Source organism: Pelodiscus sinensis, chromosome 2, assembly GCF_052426305.1.
Source record: "Pelodiscus sinensis isolate ZL-2025 chromosome 2, ASM5242630v1, whole genome shotgun sequence".
NCBI classification, from domain to species: domain Eukaryota; kingdom Metazoa; phylum Chordata; order Testudines; family Trionychidae; genus Pelodiscus; species Pelodiscus sinensis.
This window is the reverse complement of record NC_143053.1, coordinates 153,278,520-153,303,287: the sequence shown is the minus strand read 5'-3', so window position 1 is coordinate 153,303,287 and position 24,768 is coordinate 153,278,520. Positions and strand designations below refer to the sequence as shown.

Below are 24,768 nucleotides of genomic sequence, written 5' to 3'. Positions count from 1 at the left end.
AATTTTACATGGCCATTTTCCCAGTTGCAGAGAGACACTAACCATATGTAGCACTCAGATCTAGATAGTCGTCCTCTCTACATACAGCTGGTACACTGAAACAAATAGTTTAGAGAAAAAAATATGAACTGGGAACATTCTACCATATTCTAAAAAGTTCTCATTATAACCAAATCTTCTAAAAAGCTTTGCAACCAAATTGATAAAAGGAAATCTGCTGAATTCACAGTGAGGTAATTATTTTATTAAGATGGCTTTAGTATTTTCTTAAGTATTTTACACATTGGAATTTGGCAGATGTGCCCTGAGGAAAAACATGTCATCACAAGATGATGAATTGAATCCTGGAAGCAAATGAGTTTGTTTTGGCATAGTGCTTAACAAGGTGTTTGTCTCAATGAAAATGAGGAATTAGGTAGATGCATTTTATTCCATTATAATAAAACTATAAGGCGACGTCTACACTAGCATACTGTTAACAAGTAGGGGCTGGAAATTCTCACCCCTTTTTTAAACATAGAGTTTAACTGGTTAACCAATTAAACAGGATTTTACATCCCTGCTAGAAGAGTGACAGATGTGTTTCAAATATAAAGGTGACTACTTGAGCATGTGCCATAAATATACATTGGACTCTGCATTGCAACGTGTTTTGCAGCTACTGTAATTTAAGACTTAATACATCATTGATAGAAATGGCTCGGAGGGGGGACTGGTGATTTTGTTATCATTCTTGTCATTGTATTTATAACATCAGTTCTCTCTCTTAAACATACAAAAAACAAAGGTTTTACTGTCCAAGCCATCAGCTCACACTTAATTCCTCCTCAGTAGCTGATTGTGGTCATGTGGGAAGGACAGGGACTCCTGTCCTGAGACTACTGTTGATGAGCCTGTGGAGAGGGTGGGAAGTGGGGAGGAGCCCTGGCACCATACACAGGGAGATGTAAGCTGCTCCAGGAAGAGGGGACAGGTAATTTATTTTTCCCACAGAGCAAAGGGGAACAGAGGAGTAATTGTTCTCACTGTTTATTCTCTGCTCTAGGCAAGGCATCTACATTCTACCTCTGATTCTGGGCAAAATTACAATCAAGCCCCAAGTGAAATCAGCATTAACTCTGCCAATTGGCCTGTAACAGCTCAATATTCAGTCTTTGCATTAAAGCACATCCAATGTGTATGGCTAAGGAGTGTTTTTTGAAGTATCTTTTAAACACAGAGATGGAAAACCAAAGAGGATATTAAATAAAGATAAGAGAAAATTAGAACACACAGAACACTAATAATGAAAAACACCAGTGACACCAATAGTACATTAAGTATCACAGCAATAGAAATAATAAAGTCTTTTCACAAGCTGTGGAGTCGCAACGGCTATGATGCTGTAGAAGCATTCCCAATCAAGATTTAGGGCTAAAATATGAGGAGGTGCTTTGCGTTTCAATGTGAAGCACCAAATAGCCTACAATTCACTGACAGGAATGATAGACAATAGGCAACAAACCTCCTGAAACCTTCATTTGAATAAGAGCTGCGGAATAAGGAAGGCACAAATGTGATATAATATCCGATCATGGCCCTGCACTGGAATGAAATTTGGGCCCTGCTCCTGAATCTGTTGAAGGCAGAGAAAATGCTTGGACTTCAATAGGGATTGGATCAAGCCATAAATGCCTTAAGCAAAATACAAAAGTGGTTAATGGAGAAGATATTAGATCTCAGAAGACATTGCAAGTGTAAGAGAGAAAACACCATCAAAACATGGTGCAAGAAATATGAATGTCATCCTTTATTGGTTAAAGTATTTAAACTTTACTGTCTGAAATGTGTATAGCGTACAACATGATGATTGTGTCTCATGTTGATGTTGGTCTGTGAGGATTCAGCAAATATTACAGGTGAACACATGTCTGTGAGGTCACACCAGCTCAAGAACTGCACACACAGTACAGTGGGATAGACAAGATTGTCTATGATCATTGCCTGCTAGTGAGGTGTTCTTTTGTGCAGTTCACATTTTTCAGATAAGGCTAATCAAAAACACAGTGTGAAGCATGGACCTGCTTGCACCTGTAACAATGACAATAGAATTTGACTCCATAACTACATTTATTATAGGGGAAACATTGTATTTTAAAGTAGCTATTGAAAGACATTTTTCATTTTAGGGTGCTCATGGAAATCAATCCAGCTGAATTTTGAAAAACCACAAAAAGGAAAGAACTTAGGAAGTTTATAATAAATCATTTTCTCTAACTTCACTTTGCTTTGTTTTATAGAGTTCAGTCCCTCACTCCATTCATAGTGTCCTCATATTGACCGATAAGGAATCCGCATTTAGACCTGACAAAGATACTACAATACAGGTAAAATTAAGGGATGATTTGGAGTGATTAGAATGTTCACGCTATTTTGTAAAATTAAATTTTGTTATGAAAAGTTATTTGGCAAAATGTGACTTCAAAACATTGTTTAGAAGGGGCTAATTCTGCTATAATTCACTGAATAATACTCTCACCTTATGGTGTGTGTCGCTCCAGTTCAGTAGCACCTTACAGAATGAGTGGTGTCACTGAAATCTATAGCTATCTATAAGGTACTTCTCAATGTAAACCTTATTTTACACACTTATATGGTGACCATTACCATGATATCTGAGTACATCACGGTATTTAATGTATGTATCCATACCGCAGCCTTGTGTTGTAAGGATTATAGGGGTGGCAGGATTAGCCTTTTCACAACTAGACTTACTGCATAAACCAGTCTGATGAATTGTTCAAGTGGGTGACCAGAAATACATTTGTGTAAATTGTATTCTTTGTAATAATATAATAACTTAATGCTATCATTTTTATATTAACCAGGCATGAATTTTATAAATAAAGTATTTTTAAAAAACATAATTGATGGTTGTTTGAAATGAATATAAAGGTCACTGAAATTAAAGAGAAGGAATCAATGTATTATTTAAATCAATTAAAGCAGAAATGTGTTGTCCTGAACTTTTGTATGTAGAGTTCAAATATATCTTTTTTTCTCTCAATAAAACTTGATACCCAAAGAATTTTTAACAGTGACTCCTTTCTTTTCTTTATGTGTAATATTCAATAGGCATAGATTGCTGTTAGAGACTGCAATCTATGCCAATTGAATATTACACATAAAGAAAAAAAGAGCTTGAAATTTTTCCTTCTTCAATATAAATAGTTGCAGAAAATGTTTTCTACAAAGAAGATTTACTTCTTTGAGCCAGATTCTCATTTGGTTTAAATTTGCATAGCTCCATTGACCTCCATTCCAGAGGATAGAGTATCACACACAAAGAAAGTCAGAGGCTCTTTTCTTCACTTCGCTGATTTACACCTGCCTGAGGATCTGGCCCTCTGTCTCAGAGATTCTGGAAAATATTTTGGCAACTGGCTCTATGTAAGGTTTGTTTTCCCAATGGTTTCATTTATTGCATTAATAAACCTCCATTCACAATTTTTCTTTAACAGTATGAAGTCCTCACATCACTGAAGGCTCTGCAAAAGCTCATTGACTGTACCCAGTTGACAGCAGAATTTGATGGAACCTTTCTGTATAACCACCATGACTGGATGCGTTTCCGAAAAGTAAGCTAGTGCTTTCAACTCCTCTTACTTGTTCTCCTCTGATTTTATTTTCCCCTTTATATTTTCTTGATTGAACTTTTATTCTTTGTGAAAATCAGAAACAAATACTCCTAGCCAGAGTCTGGTATGCTGCATGTAGGTGGTGTAGAAACTTCCCCACACAGCTCTGCTACGGTACTCTGTTAATCCCTGGCTATGTCAATCCTTGGCCTCTGTCCAGCTGTGTCATAGTTTCAGGATTCAGACAGATTCCATCCGGGCTTCTGTGAAAATTGCCAAATTCACTTTCATTTTTTTGTCTAACACACGAACCTCTGGAGCCAGCTCCTTAGTTGGCGTCAATCATCTTAGCTTTGTTAACTTCAGGCCAGCTCTTAACTTCTTCACTAAAGTCAGTCGAGTTGTGCCAGTTTATGCCAGCTGAGAATCTGGCATCTATGGAGACTGTATTTAACCATAATTTCCAAGTACTGACTAGGAGAGCAATGGTCTTATTTAAGGTTATGCCTATTTAGATGTTTAAGTCCTCTCCCCTGTGTCGAAGGTCTCAACATTGTTTTTATGTCCTTTTAATATGCCCTATTTCAGTTAAGAGAGTATTTTCTTTTACTGAATTAGATCTATACAACTCTTAGAGTGAAAGCAGTTATTCTGGTATAAAGGTGCTTTTTATCTGTGGAGGTTATTCCCTTCATTAGTTTGGTGCATTCCCTTTATTCCCCTTCACACAGGAATAGTTAAACTGGTATAATTGCAACCACTCTAAGGGATTGGTACCATTTAACTATACCGGTTTTAAACTGATATATTTAAAACATACAAAAAACGTGTAGAAAAGCCCTTACTGTGACTTACACACAAATAACTCTTTGTAACCATCTATGGCATTTTCAAATTTAAGAAGCCAAAGCAGTTTTCTGAGACTGTCTTTTTGAGTGTTTTTACCTGTTATAATGTTTTATCACTGCAGAAACTGGAACCCTTTGTTTCAAACTGCAAAGAGGCCATTGTCTTTCTACAGAACTCAGTCTGTTCACTGAACTCTAACAGAACTCTAAGTACAGTGCAAGTAAGTATTGGCTGATATCACAAGTGCTGTGTCTTGAATTAAAAAAACTAGAAGTCTGATGTATAGTGGCGGTTATTAGAAAGAAGCTGAGTAGGCGATATTTGGATCCCGAGAAGAATCAGGTTTACACTAGCATTCAGTTACAAGGCCAGAATAAGGTGTAAAGATTTAGTTTTGAAAGCACCAATATTCCACAAACTGCTCTCACAAAAGTTGAAACCCAGATTGTAGACATCTTGCAAGATGAGTCTTTCCCATATGTTTTTTCCCCATATCTGGGGTGGGGTAAACCTAGAAAATAGATCCTTTTGGTTTTTAATGCAACACAAAACTATAGGGATGGGTTCAAATGTAGCCATTCAAATTTGCACTCTTTTATTTTTAAGGGGCTTTGGATTCAGGGCTCTAGTTTTGGCCCATTTCCATTTTTTTAAGTAATTTTCTGTCAGATTCCTCCATCTACAAAAGAAGCACAGCTTAGTCAATGCTAGGATGGGCTTCCCCATGCTGCCTTGGCAGAGCGCCTGAATCGTAATCAACCTGAGCGACCAAGTGTGGTGAATCAGAGAGCAGCTTAGTCTCCATAATGTTTGGGCCAAAAATTATTCCTAAAACTGGTTCAGCTCCACCCATAAAGGCAGTACTGGAAATACAAGTATGGCAAGGCATTAACATTGTTGCATTATTGTTTTGTTTTATAAAACAATTGTTTTGTAACATTGCTATGCTGTGTTATCAGTGTACTATCTGTGTTTCTAGTAAAATGAGATCAATAGTGTTTCTTCTACATAGGAGGTCAGTGACTTAATCGAGAAACACAAGACAATGATGAAACTTGTTTTGGAAGATGCCTTGTTGGTAACATTAAGGCTAGAGGGTGGGACAATCCTCGCAAGACTCCGGAAAGAGGAATTCTGCAATACTGAAGACTACCGGTAAGTGCTTATTCTGCAATAAGTGCTGCATCAGAGATCCAGTTAATAAGAGAAGGGGGAAAAGGAAAGAAAGGGCATACCTCCATGGTACTGCAGTCCAGTTGCGGGGGAGGGGGAAGGTATGAATTGTAGAGAGTACCACATCTGTCATTAAACTGTCCCCATGTAAACCCTGATAGGGTGAAATAGAAGGCACCTAGTTCACAGAGATGCAGTCCTATAGGAGCACTGTAACAGGGTTGCTGGGCCGTCATGTGAATCTGGGCTCTTCTCTCCTGTTCCAGTCGAGGTTCAGAGTTGGGTCAGTCAAGCTTTCGTCCAAGTGCAGAATACACTGTGTTATGCGTGCCAAGGCACGTGCAGATGTACCACCAGTAGAAATAAAAAAGCTAATTTATACACGTGCACGCACACACACACGCACGCGCACACACACACACACCCTGCGGCTGTCATCTGGTATGCTGATGATGCTAGTGAGACTGCCTACCTGCCCCTTGTGGCGCGCTACCACCCTGTCCTGCTGGGCGAGAAGCTTTGGTCCCCCAGACAAGACTCAGCATTGGAGTAACAGCCCCTCAGTAGAGCAGTGCAGATGCTGAACCAGCTCAGCTCTGGAAGAGGCTTAGCTATAGGGCTATTAACAGCACCCAGGAACATGATCCCCCCAAAGGATCCAAAATCCCAAATAATCTGTCTTCCTTGACCAATGAAAGAAAGATATGCACAGTGGTTGCTTTCCCCCTCAGGTAACAATTATTCGCACTGGGCCCGATAATAAACAAAAGAGTTTTTATTAAGAATAAAAAGTAGCAAACCAAGAGATTGCAAGTGAAAACAGACAGATCAAAGTGAGTTACTAATCCAAAATAAACAAAATGTGCAAATTAAGCCTAATACACTAAAAATATCACAGAACAAAATTCTCACCCTAGTCCTTATTCTAGATAAAATCTTTCATGACAAATGATCTTTTCTCTCTGGCTCAGGTCTACAGCTCTATGTGTGATTAGAATTCTTTGTTTTCAGGTTTCTTCATGTGTATCTATTTAGGGTGGGATTTTGAAGACTTTATGCCTAACATGGGTGCCAGATAATGAATCTGCTTAGCTGCCCATCCATCTCTCCATAGCCTCTGTCCTCTAAGGCCAGCCAAGAAGTGTGCCCAAGCTGTCTCCCTCCAGCCCCAGCTTCCTGTAACCAGCCAAGAAGCTGGCTGTGTCCCTTCTAGCCAGAATCCGATTCCCTCTTCCCTGGAAAAAGGTTCACCTGACTGGATCAAAGCTGTATATATAGCTATGGGTTAGTGTCGCCTGTCTGACTGAAACAACTGAATGGAGAGCCATAGTTTTAAAAAATGGCTCATGATTTTGGGGTGCCTTAGAGACTCTGCTAAGCTAAAAGCACTTGAGCACCCAGTAGCTGAAATACTTCAAATCACTAGTCACTTTTGAAAATCTTTGCTTGGCTGATTAACAGATTTTATTATTGTCTTCTTCTGCAATATAGAGTGCACTCTTCTGTCATTGTGTTTGCATTGATATGTGTGTCATTCTCCCCCACATAGAGATGCCATGGAGGCTATAACAAGATTGTACAATCAGGTAGATGAGGAGGTCCACAGGTTGGTTCTCATTTCGAACAAGTGTCTGCAACAACTGGAGAATCTCCAGGAAATAAGAAAATTTGAAGAAGATTGTGACCAGGTCTGTACTATTTTTGAGACTTAATTTAAACTAGGCATACGGCTAACCTTCCATTTCTCCATTCTTGGGGCCAAATTCATCTATGAATATAAGCTACGTATTGGGCTAGCCATATAAGTGCAGTGCAAATAATGGCACAGTTCAGGGCAACTGCACCTGTATTCCTTTATGGTTCAGCAAGGACACTCACTCTAGGCTCCCAACTTCTCAGATGTCCCCTCTCCTATTCAGAAATCTGTGTTCCTCTTCCTCCTCACGTGGGGTTTCAGGCTACACAATGGCTACCTACACTGTGAAATCTCTAATAGGTCAGACTAAGTAGGCCTGCTTTGCTTTTTCCTCAGAGGTTGTGAACAGTTGTAAGTTACCACCCAGCCCTTCTAAAACAAGCACATTTATTCTTAAGGTGAAAGCACGTCAGGGTATGTCTACACTACCCTCCTAGTTCGAACTAGGAGGGTAATGTAGGCATACCGCACTTGCAAATGAAGCCCGGGATTTGAATTTCCCGGGCTTCATTTGCATAAGCGGGGCGCCGCCATTTTTAAAACCCCGCTCGTTCGAACCCCGCGCAGCGCAGCTACACGGGGCACGAACTAGGTAGTTCGAACTAGGCTTCCTAGTTCGAACTACCGTTACTCCTCGTGGAATGAGGAGTAACGGTAGTTCGAACTAGGAAGCCTAGTTCGAACTACCTAGTTCGTGCCCCGTGTAGCCGCGCTGCACGGGGTTCGAACGAGCGGGGTTTTAAAAATGGCGGCGCCTCGCTTATGCAAATGAAGCCCGGGAAATTCAAATCCCGGGCTTCATTTGCAAGTGCGGTATGCCTACATTACCCTCCTAGTTCGAACTAGCAGAGTAGTGTAGACATACCCTCAGAGAAAACATATTAAAAACAGTGAAAGACTTTACGTGCCTGCTCATAAGCCAGAGATCCTCCCACTCCAGCAAGGGTTCTGGCAGTCCTTCATTCAGTCCCTCAAACCCTAGCATACTTATTTTTTGTAGTCACAAGTTCGTAACAGCTTTTGCTCAGAACAAGAACCCATATGCACAGGTTAGCCTTTCCTTCCTACAGACTGGGTCTGATCCTTAGAGACCTTGAAAAGGTATTCAGCCAGGCATTGGTTCTCTCTGCAAGGCCTCGCTTCAAAAGGTTGTGTCCAGAGATTGGACTTTGCATTCTTCTCCTCCCAAGGGTCTCCTGGGAAACCCACTTCACTTCGTTGGTCCTGAAAGTTCATTGTTATCTGGCACTTGGTTCAAAATAGTTCTTTGAATCTCAAAGCACTTCTCATTCGCTGCATCTCCCCCCTAGAACAGATATGTTAATCCCACAGTAATACATAAACTTTGATTTTTTTTTTCATACATTGGACCGTAAAGTTATTTAAACTTAATTCAGTAAATCTTGCAAAGATATTGAAGGAAATTGCGATATCTGTCATAAGAGTAACTTGCATTGATTTGGCGTTCGGGAGGTACAGGAAATTAGCGTAAGTAAGTTTTGGGTATTCTCCACATATCAAATTAACCTTTAGCATGAGGGCATGTAACTCACATTGACCTGGCGCTGGTGGCTGAGGGTGTTGTGGATATAAGTTAAAGAAGGTAGATGGGGATGCATTATTCTGCATCCTGCATAGTTCAGTTAGAAGAGTATTTGTACAGGTTGAACATCTAAAAACTGGGACTCTCTGGTCCAGCAACATCAATGGTTCTGCCAGACCACAAGTGTTCCCGGACCAGAGAGACTCCGCGTCCAGGAATCGGATGGGAGGAGGCCTGCAGCCAGGAGCCCTACCGAGGCTGGGAGTCCAGCCAGGGTCTGCAACTAGGAGTCTGACCGTGGCCTGTGTCAGCAGGGTCAGCAGCCCGTCCGGAGCAGGCAGCCCTTAGTGGGGCCAGTAGTAGGGCCAGCAGCCCAGCTGGAGCTGGAAGCAAAGCCAGTTTGATAGGAGCTAGGACTGGGCAGGAGAGGTCAGCAGGTGAGGCCAGGAGTGAAACTGGGCAGGGGGGCTAGAATTGATCTCTCCTCATCTGGCAAACTCCCTCATCTGAGACCAGTCAGGTCCCAAGATGCGGGACCAAGGAGGTTCAACCTGTAGTAAACTTTCCACATCAGTGAAACATCTTTAATAAGCTCTGAGGCTGTGTCCAGACTCCATGCCTCCGTCGACGGAGGCATGTAGATTAGCCAGCTCGGAAGAGGGAAATGAAGCCGCGATTAAAATAATCGCGGCTTCATTTAAATTTAAATGGCTGCCCCGATCTGCCGATCAGCTGTTTGTCGGCAGATCGGGAGAGTCTGGACGCGATGCCCCGACAAAGAAGCCTTTCTTCATCGACACAGGTAAGCCTCGTGAAACCAGGTTTACCTGTGTCGATGAAGAAAGGCTTCTTTGTCGGGGCATCGCGTCCAGACTCTCCCGATCTGCCGACAAACAGCTGATCGGCAGATCGGGGCAGCCATTTAAATTTAAATGAAGCCGCGATTATTTTAATCGCGGCTTCATTTCCCTCTTCCGAGCTGGCTAATCTACATGCCTCCGTCGACGGAGGCATGGAGTCTGGACACAGCCTGAGGGTGTAATTTGTTTTGATAAATTTGCTTAATTTCTGTGTTTAGATACCATTTACAAATTAATATTTAAAAAACCTTGTCTTGTATCCTATATAGATAAAATTCTGGTTTGAAAATGAAAGTGAGAAATATCTTGGCCCTCTAGATCACAAGTTGCTTTCACTGGAAAGTGTAAAGAAGCAGCAAGAAGAATTCACAGTTTTCAGTGACAAAGTGATGGTAAGCATTGTACTAAGGAACACCCATCTTTGCTTTCATTATTTACTTGCATCTGCAATAGCCTAGAAAATTAATCGGGGAAATACAAACCAGAGTTGGTTTAAGAATGTTAATTTCATTGATTGTTACTAAATATAACAACACAAACTCTGTGGCTCTAGAAAAGGTACTGCCTCTTTAACCGAATTTTTATTTTACATCCAAGAAGAAAACAAGTAATGCACAGAGAGGGGGAACCATGCATGCACAAGAGGGACTGCACACATCTGTAAAGCGTAACTGAGAGAATTTAGGAGAGAATTTTTAAAATTAATTTGAAGCCGAAACAAAAACAATCGTAAATAACACTAGTAATCAAAGTGCCTACATAGTACTGGAGATGGAGCTCTGGAGTTTAAAATAATAGGGTCCATAATCCAATCCCCACTGAAGTAACTGGAAAGATTCCTCCTGACTACAGTGGACTTTGGGCCAGACCCAAAGACAACTACCACTTGAGCTAAAGGAGAATTGCTGCTTTCCTGAGAGAGAATGTTTACTCTTCAACATTTTTTTGAGACCTACCCTAGTGTCATATATGCAGCGCTCCATCACCGTACATCCATTAGGAGGAGGAGGAGGAGTGTAAGGCACAGCAACCAATAACTGGTAAATGAAGCCAGAGTAAAAATGGGAAGTTACATACATAGGTGCTTTCTTAGAGCTTAATAAAGAGAAAAATTTAGTTTATAATTATTTCATATAAAGAAATTGCCCCAAGAAGGGCACGAGAGAGTTAATACTCTGAGAACTTTTGTTTCTCACGTAATAAGTGCAACATAACCATGACTTTACTCTAAACATGTAATAATAGTCCTTTTCAAATGTTCAAGCTTCACTGTCTGTAGTTTTTGCTCCATCCTATCATTATATTATTTCTTTATGCTTTCCAAAGAAATTTAGACTAAAAAAAGGCCAATCATGACTTTATATTAGCAAAATGGTATAAAAAGGGGGGCAAAAGAACCAAAAAGGATCAACAAGAGTGATGTTCACTTTGGACCTCTCACTCACGTTTAGCTCTTCTGATGGAGGGAGGGGGGAGCAAAGGGGCTTGGGGCTCCGACCCTTTAAATCGCTGCTGGAATGCCATCTCCATGGTACGCTCCAGAGGGCTGAGGTGTGGCGCACTGCACTGCACTCTGCTCCATGTGGCACTGAAGGCTGACTGCCCCTAGCCCTGCCCCTTCCACCTGAGGCTTCTCCCTTTCTGGGAGCACAGAGCCAGGTGTCCCCCCACCTTGCCCAGGAGCCCCTAAAGGCTGTCGACACCCCCTGCTCACTTTACAATTGGCCTATTACCAGATTTGTTGGCATTGTATGGAGTAAATGACAATTCTGAACACGAAATCAGACAGCAGAAGCAGCAATGTATTAATGTAGCAGGATTCATTTTGTACTCCACAGCAGTATTACGAGAAAGGGCTGGAGCTGATGCAAAAGAACTGCTCACTGAACTTGGAAGAAAAAGTTCAGACCTTCAGGAGTTATCTGAGTGATGTCAGCACACAGACAGAGAAAAGGAAGAGTGAGCTAGAGAAGCTGGTCCACTTATATGAGTTTTACGAGATGGTAAGTGAAACGTTTGTGGTTCAGTACAGATTTACAGTAGTTTAAATATGTGTGGAACATAGTCTGTAAAAATGTGTGTTGTGTGAGCTCTTTCTCCTCCACTGCAAGGTACTGGAGGTGCGAGCGGAGATACTGATGTGCTTTCCAAAGCACTGCACCTGGTAGTATGATTACTTTGCATCAGGGCTGACATTTCTTCTCATGCTTTTTTTTGCCACATCCTAGCTAATGAATGGTGTTTGTCCATGAGGTTTCCAATGAGGCCTGTTTGAAAGACTCTAGTGAGATAAAGCCCACAGGATCAAATTTGAAGAATATTAAAATGGCATGTCAGAATCTGGCAAACATCCAGAGGACTGTGATCAGACTTCAGAGCACTGATGAACTTCAGAAATTTTCTGGAGTAATGTGTAGTTTGGCAGCTTAAAATTATGTGCTCTGTGGCACCCACTAACATCCTCACAGTAACAAATGAGACTCTGGAAAGGGGTACAGTTATCTAGCCCTATGAACGTGTTTCACAGAGAGAAAATTCTACTGCTCACCCGGTTTCCTAACTGTGGTGGTGCTGTTGATGGAACTCGTTCACACATACAAAGCACAAGCACCTAAAGTGCACAGTTAACACCTTTGGTGGCTGGCCACTATAAATGGCAGCCGTTTGAGAAGGTTTTGTACTAAGCTGAGAATTGGGCTCTCCAGTGCTAGGCTGAGTATCACTGCCAGGAAAAAGCCTGAATGCACCTGTTCTGAGGAGAATTAGCCCATCAGTCTCCAGGGCTGCCAAATTATTACAATGAAACTTTGCCATTCTTCATTTGTGAAATGAGATGATCAGTGAAAGTGTCTTTGCTATTTTTGTCTCTCTTGAAGTTTGACACAAAATGAAAGTGTCAGAGTAAAAAACACCCACCCCACCAGCATGGCTGCTGCTAGCTTCAGAGCAGTGTCGTGTCTCCTCAGAGCTTGGGGTGTACTGTGCTCCACCACCTCTGGGGGATCCCTGACCCCACTATACCCTGGGAGGAAGGGATAAGGGATCCATGGGAGGTTGTAAGGAAATTTGGGGCTGACTTCCACATATCACCCTTACTGCCTGGGTGCCTCTGCACATACAGCCCCACAGAGCAGGGGGAGGTAGGGGAGCCAGGAGCAGAAGACAAGGAGAGGAGCGGGACCAAGCAGCTACCCTGCAGGGGGTGGAGCAACCACAGTTTTGGGGATCATTCCATCTCTGGCCATGCTGAGCCAGGAACTCTGCTATTCCTCCTCCCTGCAAGGTAGCCACTTATTCCCAGCTTTGTTCTTTAGCCCTTGCTTCAGAGCACCCTCCCTCCCACCCCACCCCTCCTGGGACTGCACCACAGATTGTTGGCACAGAGAGGATTAAGGAAGTTACCCCATGGAACTCTGGGATACATTGGGACTTCTGGGACCCGAGACAAGCCAGAGCCACACGCACACAGGAAAGCAATAGGGCTTGGATTCTAGGTCCGATCTTAACAGGGGCTTGGACCCTCCAACCTTGAATCTGAGCCCTAAGTTAACACAATTGGATGCTGGGGTTTACCATATGAAGCAAAATTCACCCCTATGTAAAGGGACAGCACAATATCTATTCAGCACTTATATCCTGTTAACATCTATTCTGAGTGCTTAAATGGGACTTAAAGGATGCACGGGTTTGCTGATCCTCTGCCCAAGATTGATTTTTTACCCTGATATTTGTAAATTGCTCTGTGTGTCTAAAACAGAAGGTGTTATATAAGTACACATTCTTATTATTTAACTGTACTTTTTGCTCTTAATCCAGGCACATGGGTGGATGTTACACTGCAATGAGTATCTTGAACATCTTACCCTGGAGAACAAATATTCTGAATCAGTGATTGAGAGTTTGCAGAGCTACCAACAAGAAGCTACAAAAGTTTCTGCTCAAAACTTTCAAAAAGTGAATGAGATGGTATCGGGCCTGGCTAGCAAAAAGGAACTAAAACAGTGGAATATTTTGTGGCTGAAATGTCAGCAAACAAGGCACCATTTAGAAGAGGTCCTTTCTGAAGCTCTCAAAGGTTTCAAAAAGGAAAATTCTCACAGAGTCCCCCAGGAAGTTGATGTAAAAATTAACTGTGAGTTTGATTCTGAAGGTGCCAGAGGACCAAGTCAGTCCCTTTCCCAATTCTTGTCTAGCCCTGATGGTAACATTTGGGATAATAATGTTAAGCCATTGCATAAACCTCAGCATACTAGCCTGCCATCAGGAGTGCCACCTTTTTTTGACCAGGAAATTGCGCATCAAAATATGGATGTATTTGTACAGTTTAATGCATCTCCGCAACAGACACTTACTCCGCTCCTGGGTGGGCTTCAAAGGACTAGCCCAATCTCAGAAGATATGGACAATGTTTCCATCTCAGGATCAGCATCCTGCTATTCTGAGCCACTCCAGTCACCAACTACCCGCCATAGAAAACATCCACAAAAGAAAATCATGAAGAAAACTCAAAGCTTTGAGTTTACTCAGCTTGAGAGCAGCCACAGTGAGGTGCATCGCCATGGATACACTGGTGTTTATATCAAAGGATTGGAGGTGGCCAGCAACATTGCTGCTGAGAAGAAATACATGCAGCGCTTGAATATTAAAAGCCCTTTGATTAGTAGAAACCGAAGTTTATCTTCCCCCTCAAGGATCCACCATACAGAAGAAGAAGAATTAAAAAAGAGAGCAGGAAGGTGAGAAATGGCCACAACACAATCCATTCTGTTGAGTGAGGAAAAAAATAAAGTACTTTAATATTCTAAACACGTTCTGAAAAACAGAGTTTAAAAGAGACATTAAATTCAAAATGCAGAATACGAAATAAGTTGTTTATTCTAAAGGGATACTGTCAAGTCATTTTTTAGGCTCAACATTTAGGTTAGGTCTGGGGCAGGATTTTCGATAGTTTGTACAACTTAATAGACAAAATCCTTACAAACTTTTTATTTGACGCCCATTGAAATCAAGTAAGAGTTTAGAGGAAACTGAGTAAGGGCTTCAAGAGTTAAGCTCCAATCCTGCGAAGACTTACACACATGCTTAATTAAACTCAGAGTTCAAATCCTGTGCCTGGAGAATTGCTAATATAGTACCCATTTTTAAGAAAGGGGAAAAAAGTGATCTGGGAAACTACAAGCCTGTTAATTTAACCTCACCTGTATGCATGGTCTGGGAACATGTTTTGAGAAAGAAAGTACTTTTCAAAGGAACATAGAGGTAAGCATTAATTAGGTTAAAATACAACATGGTTTTACAAATGTTAGGAACATAGAGGTAAGCATTAATTAGGTTAAAATACAACATAGTTTTACAAATGTCGACTATGCCAGGCCAATTTGATCTTTTTCTTTGAGAAGGTAACTAATTTTTTTAGATGACAGAAATACAGTAGATATAACCTATCTGGATTTCAATAAGGTATTGGATATAGTTCCAGATGGGAAACTGTGAGAGAATTGAAAGTTGGATAAGGGTCTGGTTAAAGAGGAAACTACAGTGGGTTATACTGAAAGGTAAACTGTCAGGCTGGAGGGAAGTTGTTAATGGAGTTCCTCAGGGATCCAGTCTTATTTAATGTTTTTATTAATGACCTTGGCACAAAAGTGGGTGAGTGCTAATAAAATTTGCAGATGGCATAATGTTGGGAGGTATTGCCAATATGGAGGAGGACTGAAGTATCACACAGGAAGATCTTGATGACCTTAAAACTGGAGTAATAGAAATGAATGAAATGTAATAGTGCAAAGTGCAAGGTCATGCATTTAGGGACTGACAACAAGAACTTTAGCTATAAGCTGGGGACATATCTACTGGAAGCAAAAGAGGAGGAGAAAGACCTAGGTATAGTCATTGTGCACAGGTTGACTATGAGTCATCAGTGTGATGCAGCTGTTTAAAATGAATGCAGTCCTAAGATGCATCCGGCAAGGTATTTCCAGTGGAGAGAGGGAAGTGTTATTGCTGTTATGCTAGGCATTAGTAAGACCTCATCTGGAATACTGTGTGCAGTTCTGGTCTCACATATTTAAGAAGGATGAACTCAAACTGGAACAGGTACAGAGAAGGGCTACTAGAATGATCAGAGGAATGGAAAACCTCTATGAGAGAAGACTCAAAGAGGTTGACTTGTTTAGCCTAACCAAGCAAAGGCACAGGGGAGAGGCATTTGCTTTGTGCAAATAACAGAGGGAGAGGAGTAATTTAGGTTAAGTGCCAGCTCAAGAACAAATAAGTGCTGACTCAAGAACAAATTGATATGAACAGGCCATCAACAACTCAAGATCTGAACTTAAATGAAGGTTTTTAACCATCAGAGAAGTGAAGTTCTGGAACAGCCTTCCAAGAGGAGCAGTGGGAACAAAAAACCTGACTCTCTTCAAGACTGAGTTTGACTAGTAGTAGTAAATATGCCCAATGGCCTTTGACGAGACACTAGATGGGCAGGATTCTCAGTTACTACAGAGAATTTTTTCCCAGGTGCCTTGCCAAAACGCTCAGGGTATAACTGAATATTTGGGGTCAGGAAGGATTTTTCCCTGGGTCAGATTGGCAAAGATACTGGGGGGAGGGAAGGGAGTTGCCTTCTGCTGCAGCATTGGGTATGGGTCACTTGCAGATTTAAATTAGTGTAAACAGTGGAGTCTCTGTAACTTTGAAGTCTTGTGATTTGAGAATGTAAGTAAAATGCCGAGAGTATGGGTCTATTTAAAGGGGTGAGTGGGTGAGGTTTTGTGGCTTGCAATGTGCAAAAGATCAAATTAGATGATCTTGATGAGGGATCTACCAAATTCACTGTCCATGTTGGTCAATTTCATGGTCATAGGATTCTTAAAATCATAAATTCATTATTTCAGCTATTTAAATCTGAAATTTTGCAATGTTATAATTGTAAGGGTCCTGATCAGAAAAGTTTCGGAAGGTTGCAAGGTTATTGTAGTGGGGGGTGGGTATGGTACTGCTATCCATACTTCTGCACAGTGCTGCCTTCACAGCTGGGCAGCTGGAGAGTGATGGCTGCTGGCCAGGAGCCCAGCTCTCAAGTCAGATCCATCGCCAGCAGCTATGTAGAAGTAAGGATGCCAAGGTATGATATTGCCACCTTTACTTCTGCACTGCTGCCCTTCGGCAGCAGCCGCCACTCTCTCGCTGCCCATTTCTGAAGATAGAAGCATAGAAGAAAGGTAGCATGGTTTGATATTGACACCCTACATCTGTACTGCTACTGGTGGAGCACTGCCTTTCCAGCTGGACACCTGGCCAACAACTGCTGCTCACCAGCCACTGCTCTCCTGCCACCCAGCTGTGAAAGGCAGAGTAGGAACAAGGATAGCAATATCATGCCTTCCCGTAAAATAACCTTGTGACTTCCCATCCCTTTTGGGTCAGGACCCCCCAGTTTGAGCACCATTGGTCTCCTCTATCAAATCTGTACAGTATAGCATTAAAGCACACACATGTCCAGTTTTCACATGAAGAGTTTTTTATGCCCATGAATTTGGTAGGGCCCTAATCATAATACAGTCAAACTTTTGTTATCTGGTACTCTGTTGACCAGAAAACTTTGTTAACCGGCTTTGCCCCCAGCCAAAATACTATCATATCTTCAGGCACACAGGCCTGGCTTGGTTTATCATAATTGGCTTAACAATTTTTTATTTAAGAAGTACTAATCATCTTTAACTCAAAATAGAAATGTGAGACCAACTGCCTCAGCCTACAAAACTACCAAAATTAAAAACTTGAGTTTTACTGTTATTGTCCATTGGTTTTTCCTAGGCTGATGGGACCCTAAGATAACCGGAATTTTTAGATAACTGCAACGCCCTAATCCCCGAGCGTGCTGGATAACACAGGTTTTACTGTAGTCTCTTCTGACCTTAAAGTCTGAGTCTAACTTGACTCACTGTGAGCAGTCCTACTGAAAATCAATAGGACTATTTTACATGTGTGTAAATCTGTTCAGGATTGAGGCCTTAGCTTAGTATGAAAAGAAATGTTTCCTTATTTTTTCCAATATTATTGTATTGGGGTTTGCAGTTCAAATGTTTCCCTCCAGTTTTGGAAAACCAGCTCCATAATACTGCTATGTAAGAGCTAGAAATTGAAACTAACCAAAACTAACTAAGTTGAGTGAAGTGCATATAGTAATCACAAGGCACATTTAAAAATTAATTATTTTTACAAGTATTTCAATTTTAATAATCTAAGTAAGAATGGTAAATAACCACTTTAAATATATTATTGTTATCTTGACAGTGTTCCTTAAAAAATGACCATTAAAATAGTTTGTTTTTCTTTAAGATAAAGTATACTTGTACTAGAGTTGCTTGTAGAATATTATGGAAATACAGATAAACATAATTTACAGATATAGAGGGAATTTAAATAATGTCTTCTTCTCTGATTTGAATTTGACATTCTGCTTAAATTTCACATTTTTTTTCTATCAAACTTACTTTTGTGTGTATGCTCTCGCGCTCTCTCCTGGTTAGGGTCTCACCTCCCTGGAATTTTGTATTTTAACAGTGTTAAGTTATCCCACGGTTAGTTAAAACAAGATTAAAAGGAAGACCAAAATTTGACTTCTCGATAGAAGGAAACTGAAATAAAAAACGATTATCAAATCTATCTATATTTGATTAATCGTGTACAAAAAAAAAGAAAAAAGAACTAAACTTTGTGTGTGCATGAACAGAGTTCAAGGTTTGTGTTTAAGTTTTTTAAAAAGTCATGCTGGGTTTACATTTGATGTCTAGTAATTGAGGGACAGATTCTGATATTCTTACACACACCAGGTAACACCATTGAAAGCAATCCTATTGAAGCTAGTGGGATTACTCATGCAATAAGGTGATACTCACTTTGAGTCAGAATATCAAAACATGTCCCTCTTGATATAATTATACATTTTGTTTATAGTATCTGTGTATTTTATCTTTCAAGGACTCTAATTCAGCCAACCATCCTTATTCAGCAAAAAGTTTATTCAGATGGTTAAATCCCATCAATGTAATGATCTTGTAGTAATGTTACCGTCAATTTGTACAACAGAGGAAGAATGGATATCCCGTGTGATCTTTCTTGCACAGAAATTGGTGTTTTTAAAAAGTCTGTTTAGTTTCAGTCTTAAATCGGTAAATGCTACTTTTAAATGGACCAAAACAATTTGTGCAAACTGAATTATGTACTTTCCTCTTTTAAAATATATGTACATTGACCTTTAGTGGCTACAACAAACAATCCAATATAATCAAAGTAGTTTGTGGTTTCATTTGACTTTACTCCGTTCATTAAAAGAGTAAACTGTGGAATGGTCCACTTTTCCATAGTGCCTTCTTATAAAATTTGGATTCTTCATTTTAGAGCTATGGAAATGCAATACAAATTTGTTCAGGTTAAGAGCATCAGTTTCCCTGTTTAAGCACCAATCCTACAGATGCTTAAATCCATGTGATTTTGGGTACTTATCTCCATACATAATTTCTTACTTTTATTAACTATTCTGGACCTAATAATGGGACTGGACCAAATAATGGGACTACAGACTTTTATAGTATTTCATCAGGTTCAGTGTTTTAATAGGAGTTTACAAAAACTGCACCCAATCCTGCAAACATTTGAAAAAAGTTAGTCCTATAGAGCTACTGCAGTCAATACCACTTTTATGAGATCAGTAACTTTTATTCACATGGCTGAGTATTTGCAGGATTAGGTCTGCTGAAAGTTGATAATAATGCATTTGTATTGTATTCATTAATACATCAAAATAGTGTTTTATTTATGATTTTCAACTCTGGCATGCTGTAAATTACAATATGCTCTTCATTTCTTTATGGAAAAGTCCTTTAGAATTTAATAAGGACAAAACCAATAAGAATCTAATAGTAAGAATCATAAAATCTCTCAAAGTCAATAAATGCTGGCATAGTTTTTGTACTTTTTTTATTTTTTATTATCCAATAGAATTCTATTTCAAGTATAATTTGTTTAATTTGTTTATTAAATTATGTGGAATTTTTCCATGAAGGGCAAAACATAGTACAATGTAGTGACTCAAGAATGAGGCTGACTATGGACTCATGAGACCTGATTTTCCTGTTATTCGCTGTCTACTGACTCAGTATGTCACTGTGCACAGTCTGCTAGGCACCCATGCATTAGTGTCAATCCCAGCCATTCAAAACCCGTGAGTCAAGTCCTAAAATGCATTAGCTTGTTTTACAAATCATGAGGTTTTACAAATGTGGTGTCTATTTTTTAACTTCTTGCATTTGTTGAGCTTTTGGGGGTAGGATTACAAATTTTGTTTGGATGTATTCCTGGAGGTTTCATCACAAGGTGTAATCTTTAATTCCTGGAGACTCCAGGAGAATCCTGGAGCATTGGCAACCCTATTTGAAACTCACGTCTTTTAGCTTTACTCTACAACTATGAGAACTAAGTAGGGTTGCCAGGTGTCTGGTTTTTGCCTGGACTGTCTGTTATTTGTGTCCCCTGTCCGGTAAAAATACCAGAAAATTTTGTTAAACTATCTGGCAACCCTAGAACTAAGAAATGTATTTATTTTAATACCTCAAGATTCTCATGTGTTCACCTGACTCCATGTGCTGGAACTTTAAGAAAAACACCAAATATCATGGAAGTGGAAATAAAAATTTTGAGAGTTGACAATGCTACTTCTACAGAGGTCAGACATAACCTGTTCCTTGAATGCTTTGGGACTCTGATTTCTCATAAATAGAACTGATTTGTGTGTTGAAAGATGTAAAGCTTTCAACAGAATTTTTTATGAGAAAAATTCTCAAAAAATTTTGGGGGGGAGGGATAGCTCAGTGGTTTGAGCATTGGCCTGCTAAACCCTGGGTTGTGAGTTCAATCCTTGCAGAGGCAATCTGGGGCAAAAATTCATCAGGGATGGTACTTGGTCCTGCTGTGAAGGCAAGGGACTGGACTCAATGACCTTTCAAGGTCCCTTCCAGTTCTAGGAGATAGGCAATCTCCATTATAAAAAAAAATTGAATTTTAATGAAAAATGAAGTAATTTTTTTCACAAAAATTGTCATTAAAATGTTGTGCTGTTTTTCATCCTGTTCTAGAAATGAGCAAACTAATGCTTCCTTTACAGAGTTGTTGTTGGCTTACTTAATATTTGCAAAATGCTTTCTGACCTCCTTGTTCCTTCCGGTGAGAAACAGGAGAAGAGAGGTCACAGTGTAATGCTATTTTATTATGGGATTAGAAGGCCTGGACTAAAACACTTAAATCCATATCCAGATTTTTATCCAACCCCACTTAAAGCTTGTGGTTATCCAGATCTGGGATTTCATTTTGGACTTTCATGCAAATTATTGGCCACAGAATTCATCCAGAAATCTGGATTTGGATTTGATACCCCATGTTCAGGGATGCTGAGCTTTAGGGTTTAAGATTTGAGCTCATCTCTAATCTTGACACTAAGAGGCTACTGTAAAATGTGTATCCCTTTTGGGGCAGGAAATCCTGGCTGACGTTAGTCTAGTTGGCTGCTTCAATGAAGGTTTAAGAGCTAGCCAGTTTCATGAGGGAAAAAATTCATAATATAAATAGTTATGTCCTTCCAGCTGATGGAAATGTTAGTATGAAACATCAAATGCCATTAAAACAATTTAATAAATCAAAAAGTCCTCTGTATTGTCCATCAGCTATGTCCAGCTCATCTAGTATGCTGAAAATCAAGTTTATTCAGCAACAATACCCATTGTGAGAATCTACAATAGTGGTTGTGTTTTGTTCGATTTGTTATGATAGAAGTAAAGATTAAAATCTGTTCCTGTTATTATTAACAAGCCAAGAATGTTTCTTCTATTTTTAAGGTGTTTGTTGAAATTATTGTAGGAATGTTAATATGGAAAAGAAAAAAACGTAGCAATATTATGAAGTCAAACTTGCTCCATTTTGTATTATTAGGATGTGGTGTAGGTTCAATTCCTTGCAAATAAAGTACCATAGTTAATGGAATATCAAGAAAACAATATTTTCTATACTTTTATTTCTCAATCATATGAGAATACACATTTTTCCTTAAAGAAATTATTTGCTTCTTGTGTTGTCAAGTGTTTAATGTGTATCTGAAATTCTCTTTTCTTTCAAAGTGATTGCTTACCCAGTTTGCCTTGTTTATCAGAATATGTTTTTGCTAGATGCAAATCTTCTCTAACACTAGAACTGGGCACATATTTTTATCTTTCAGAACTGAACATGCTTTCTCAATGGGAGCTCATAATTTATCAGAGGACACATTGTGTGGGAAACTCTGAGAATTCAGCTATATGTTAGAGTAACATTCCTGGGATGATATACTGTTTCCAAACTGAATGCAGGAATGGATAAGGTCATGACACTTTTGCATATGCAATAGAAAGTTCTTTAATGCAATGAAAAAGCCTTTCCAGAGTTCAACATTCTTTCTTTTCTGGCTGCTTAGCTGTTACACTACAGCTGCTGTAGACTATTGTAGACCAAAATCTGTCTTCTGTTATGCCTGCATAACTCCACTGAAATCAATGAAATTACACCATTGTAACCGAGGGCAAAATTTGCTCCTGAGAAAAAAGGAGAAAATATGAAATGTTTTCTATAATGGTAAACAACTTAGCAGCCAGAGCCAGGGCTACAACATGATTTCCACTGACAGGTAAAAATGAGCTGAAGAATGCAAATAAGCAAAGACTCACTCAGTATTCAGAGATTACACATTGTCATGATTTGTCAGTGTTCAAAACAGGTGTTCTGTGTCTTCCAGCAGCAAAGTGCAACATATAATGGATGAAATGATCACAACAGAAAGGGAATATGTTAGATCCTTAGGATATATCATCGACAACTATTTTCCAGAAATGGAAAGAATCGATTTACCTCAGGATTTGCGAGGGAAGCGGAATATTATCTTTGGGAACCTGGAGAAGCTCTATGATTTCCATTGCCAGTATTTTCTAAAAGAGCTGGAACATTGCAGAGACTTCCCACTGCGTGTCAGCCACTGTTTTCTCAGACATGTAAGTCCCAATTCCAAAGAAGGGTGCCTTCTTAGAACCAGACATTTTGAGTTAACCACAGATCCTAATACAGAGTAAATCATTTCACTTACCTTTTTGTGTTTCTCATAGTGTGCATAACCTAGATGTCCTGTGACAAATTTTTACTGTTGACTATGTATGTGGCCTATTGTATTCTTTCAGAGGTTTGTAAACATACTCCTGTGTCCTCACACAACTGCACCTCTTGTGAGCAAAACATGCTGTCTGGACGCTTTCTAAATTTGTCAAAAGTAATAGTAGAGTTTGCTATACAAGTGATAATGAGACTGCTATGTTTTCAAGTTTTCTATAAATACATAAGTTTTCTATTAATTTTGTTTCCTGTTATGAACCAATGCATGGATGTGGATGGAAAAGTATGTAGGCTTATCTGATCACTCTAATATCAACAAGTGAGTTGGGACAAGGGGGCTTGATGTTGTTTCAAGAGGAAACAAAGGGTAAACTCCACTCATTCACCTTTTTGACAGTAATCTGTTCAAGAGACAAAGCATCAAATTGCTGCTCGTATATCTGTTCTGACATGTGTAAACTATACTGACTGAATATAGAAGACATTTAACCAAAGAAATTTTGGTGATGGTCCAAATTTCTTCAACATGTGACTGTTGTGTTAGACACCACTGGAACATCCTACTCGCACACCTTAGAAGGAGTTTTACAGAAGACAGTTCTGCGCATATTACAAGCTGGCCAATTTTTGGTACACAAATATGTAGGGAATGTGAAGCCCTTTCCTCATTCACTGCCCATCTTATTTCACCATGCATACTTGTGTAGTTCAGCTTTCCTTCCTTAACCATGCATTCAAGTTTAGCAAGATAATGTGTGTAAAATGTATTGTTCATCCAGATAAAGTGATTTCATTGGGTCATAATAATGAAAACTATGTAGCAGTTTTCACCAGAACATACATCAGTTCTCAAACAACACTTTTTCTATGCCAAATTTCAACTTTCTACGTCTGTCATTTCAGTGCTACAAATGTTCAAAAATAGTTCATTTTTACAATGGGAGAAGCTTTTTTTAAAAAAATATTCATTTTCCACATACTGCAAAACACTGGAATTGCTTTTGCTTAGACTTTGAAGCAGACACCATAATAGCAACAAAGTGACTGCGAAGGGAAGAGGAAGAAGAGAGAGACAGGCTGGACTAGAAACTTGACTTTAGCTGCTGAGCCCCTGCAGGACAGGAGGAGATTTCATGGTCTCTCCCTGCCCCCAAACCCTGATTGGCTTGGGGGCAGGGGAGCACGCAAAATCTCCTCCCACCCTGTCCTCATCCTACAAGGAGCATGCAGTGCTTAGAAACACCATGCCCCTTGCAGGGTGTGAAGTCTCCTCCTGTCCTGCCAGGAGCACGTGGCGCTTCTAAGCGCCATGCGCTCCTAGTAGGGCGGGGGCAGGGTGGGAGGAGACTTTGTGCACTTCTCCCCACCCCCAGGACCTGATTGGGCTGGGGAAGTGTCATGGCCTCCACGGTCCGGATCAACTTGCGTGGTGGTCCGGATCCGGCCTGTGGAGACCCTTTTTCCCACCCCTGTGCTAAGGGCGGCTGGTGGTGGTGTGGTGTGGCCCAGGCAACACTGAGAGCTGACTGCTCACCCCTGTGGCTTTATCCCTTTCAGGGGGCCTGGAGCTGAGCCCCTCCACTACCACCAATGTCCTACATTCCCTAGCGCCCAGCAAAGTCTTTTGCAAGCCCTGGGACATGGACAATAATGGTTTACTCTTTACTCTTTTGTAATGAATCTGTGTAACCAGTATTAATCATGAAAAACCCTGACAAAAAAGATTGATTAAATAGCTCATTGGTTTTTAAGTAAGGAGATAATGTGAAAAGGAAGTATTTTTTGCTCTGAATGATTAATGTAGACTCCTCACCTGTAGCCACATCTGTGATTTTTCCT

At 40.2% G+C, this 24,768-nt stretch overlaps 1 protein-coding gene and 1 long non-coding RNA gene across 4 annotated transcripts in view; both read left to right on the top strand.

The window, feature by feature from the left end:
- The window catches only part of PLEKHG4B (pleckstrin homology and RhoGEF domain containing G4B), a 132,157-nt gene that overhangs the window by 81,931 nt on the left and 25,458 nt on the right, over positions 1-24,768 (top strand). Inside the window, exons 7-15 of one of the 3 annotated variants that reach the window (XM_089776490.1) lie at positions 2,280-2,366; positions 3,501-3,617; positions 4,588-4,686; positions 5,482-5,621; positions 7,189-7,327; positions 10,008-10,130; positions 11,577-11,741; positions 13,555-14,474; positions 22,562-22,814. In XM_089776490.1, coding sequence (XP_089632616.1) covers positions 2,280-2,366; positions 3,501-3,617; positions 4,588-4,686; positions 5,482-5,621; positions 7,189-7,327; positions 10,008-10,130; positions 11,577-11,741; positions 13,555-14,474; positions 22,562-22,814 — 2,043 coding nt within the window. Of the gene's footprint in view, positions 1-2,279; positions 2,367-3,500; positions 3,618-4,587; positions 4,687-5,478; positions 5,622-7,188; positions 7,328-10,007; positions 10,131-11,576; positions 11,742-13,554; positions 14,475-22,561; positions 22,815-24,768 lie in introns of all 3 variants that reach the window. The other 2 variants (XM_089776488.1, XM_089776487.1) reach the window with 2 other exon arrangements.
- Positions 14,481-17,928, top strand: LOC142827240 (uncharacterized). Its single transcript, XR_012901836.2, has 2 exons — positions 14,481-15,012; positions 15,070-17,928. It is a non-coding gene; the product is annotated as an uncharacterized LOC142827240 (long non-coding RNA).